Source organism: Charadrius vociferus, unplaced genomic scaffold, assembly GCF_000708025.1.
Source record: "Charadrius vociferus isolate BGI_N301 unplaced genomic scaffold, ASM70802v2 scaffold1667, whole genome shotgun sequence".
In the NCBI taxonomy this organism is placed as follows: domain Eukaryota; kingdom Metazoa; phylum Chordata; class Aves; order Charadriiformes; family Charadriidae; genus Charadrius; species Charadrius vociferus.
The window spans coordinates 6,174-7,282 of record NW_009649331.1 but is presented as its reverse complement, the minus strand read 5'-3'; the positions used below and the strand labels follow the sequence as shown (position 1 = coordinate 7,282).

At 61.3% G+C, this 1,109-nt stretch overlaps 1 protein-coding gene across 1 annotated transcript in view; it reads right to left on the bottom strand.

Annotated features, from left to right (window-relative positions):
* Positions 1 to 637: 637 nt before the first annotated feature.
* The window catches only part of LOC104290376 (rhodopsin kinase-like), a 5,591-nt gene continuing 5,119 nt past the window's right edge, over positions 638 to 1,109 (bottom strand). Inside the window, exon 5 of the mRNA XM_009889472.1 lies at positions 638 to 792. Within this exon, the coding sequence (XP_009887774.1) occupies positions 638 to 792 (155 nt within the window). The remainder of the gene's footprint in view (positions 793 to 1,109) is intronic.

Below are 1,109 nucleotides of genomic sequence, written 5' to 3'. Positions count from 1 at the left end.
GGGGAGGTTCTGGGGGTTCCTGGTGGTCTTTGAGGGCGTCCTGGGGGTTCCTGGAAGCCCTGGGGTGTTATCTGGGGAGTTCCTGGTGGTCTTTGAGGGTTTCCTGGTGGTCATTGAGGGGATCTGAGGGTTCCTGGGAGCCCTGGGACCTTATTTGGGGAGGTTTGGGGGGTTCCTGAGATGTTTCTGGTGGTTCCTGGGAGCTCTGGGATGTTATCTGGGGAGTTCCTGGTGGTTCTTGAGGTGTTCTGGTGGTCCTTGAGGGGTTCTGGGGGCTACTGGGAGACCTGGGATGTTACTTGGGCAGTTTCTGGGGGTCCTTGAGGGCTTCCTGGAAGCCCTGGGTTGTTTCTGGGGGAGTTCTTGGGGGTTCCTGGTGGTCCCTGAGAGGTTCTGAGGGCTACTGGGAGCCCTGGGATGTTATTTGGGAAGTTCCTGGTGGTCCTCGAGGGGTTCCTGGTGGTCCCTGAGAGGTTCTGAGGGCTACTGGGAGCCCTGGGATGTTATTTGGAGAGGTTCTGGGGGTCCTTGAGGGGTTCTGGGGGTTCCTGTGAGCCCTGGGATGTTACTTGGGGAGTTTCTGGTGGTCCTTGAGGGGTTCTGGTGGTCTTTGAGGGGTCCTGGGGGTTCCTGGGGGTTACTGGGAGTTACTGGTGTTCCTGGGCACCTGCTCGCCCCGGCTGCGGAAGGGTCCTTTGGCCTCCAGCATCTCATAGAGGGTCACCCCCAGCGTGAAGTAGTCGACGGCCCAATCGTACTCCTCATTCCGCAGCAGCTCCGGCGCCATGAACCCTGCGGGACACGGGGGACACGGGGGACATGGGGGGACCCAGATGACCAGGACGGGTTCCGGCTGACCAAGAAGGACCCAGGTGACATGGGGGCACCCAGGTGACACAGGGGGACAGAGGTGACCAGGAGGGCACCCAGGTGACATGGAGGGACAGAGGTGACCAGGAGGGGACCCAGGTGACCACAGGATGTCCCAGGTGACATGGAGGGGACAGAGGTGACATGGGGGGACATGGGTGACATGGGGGGACCCAGGTGACCAAGGAGAACCCAGGTGACAAGGGGGCACCCAGGTGACCAAGGAGGACCCAGGTGAC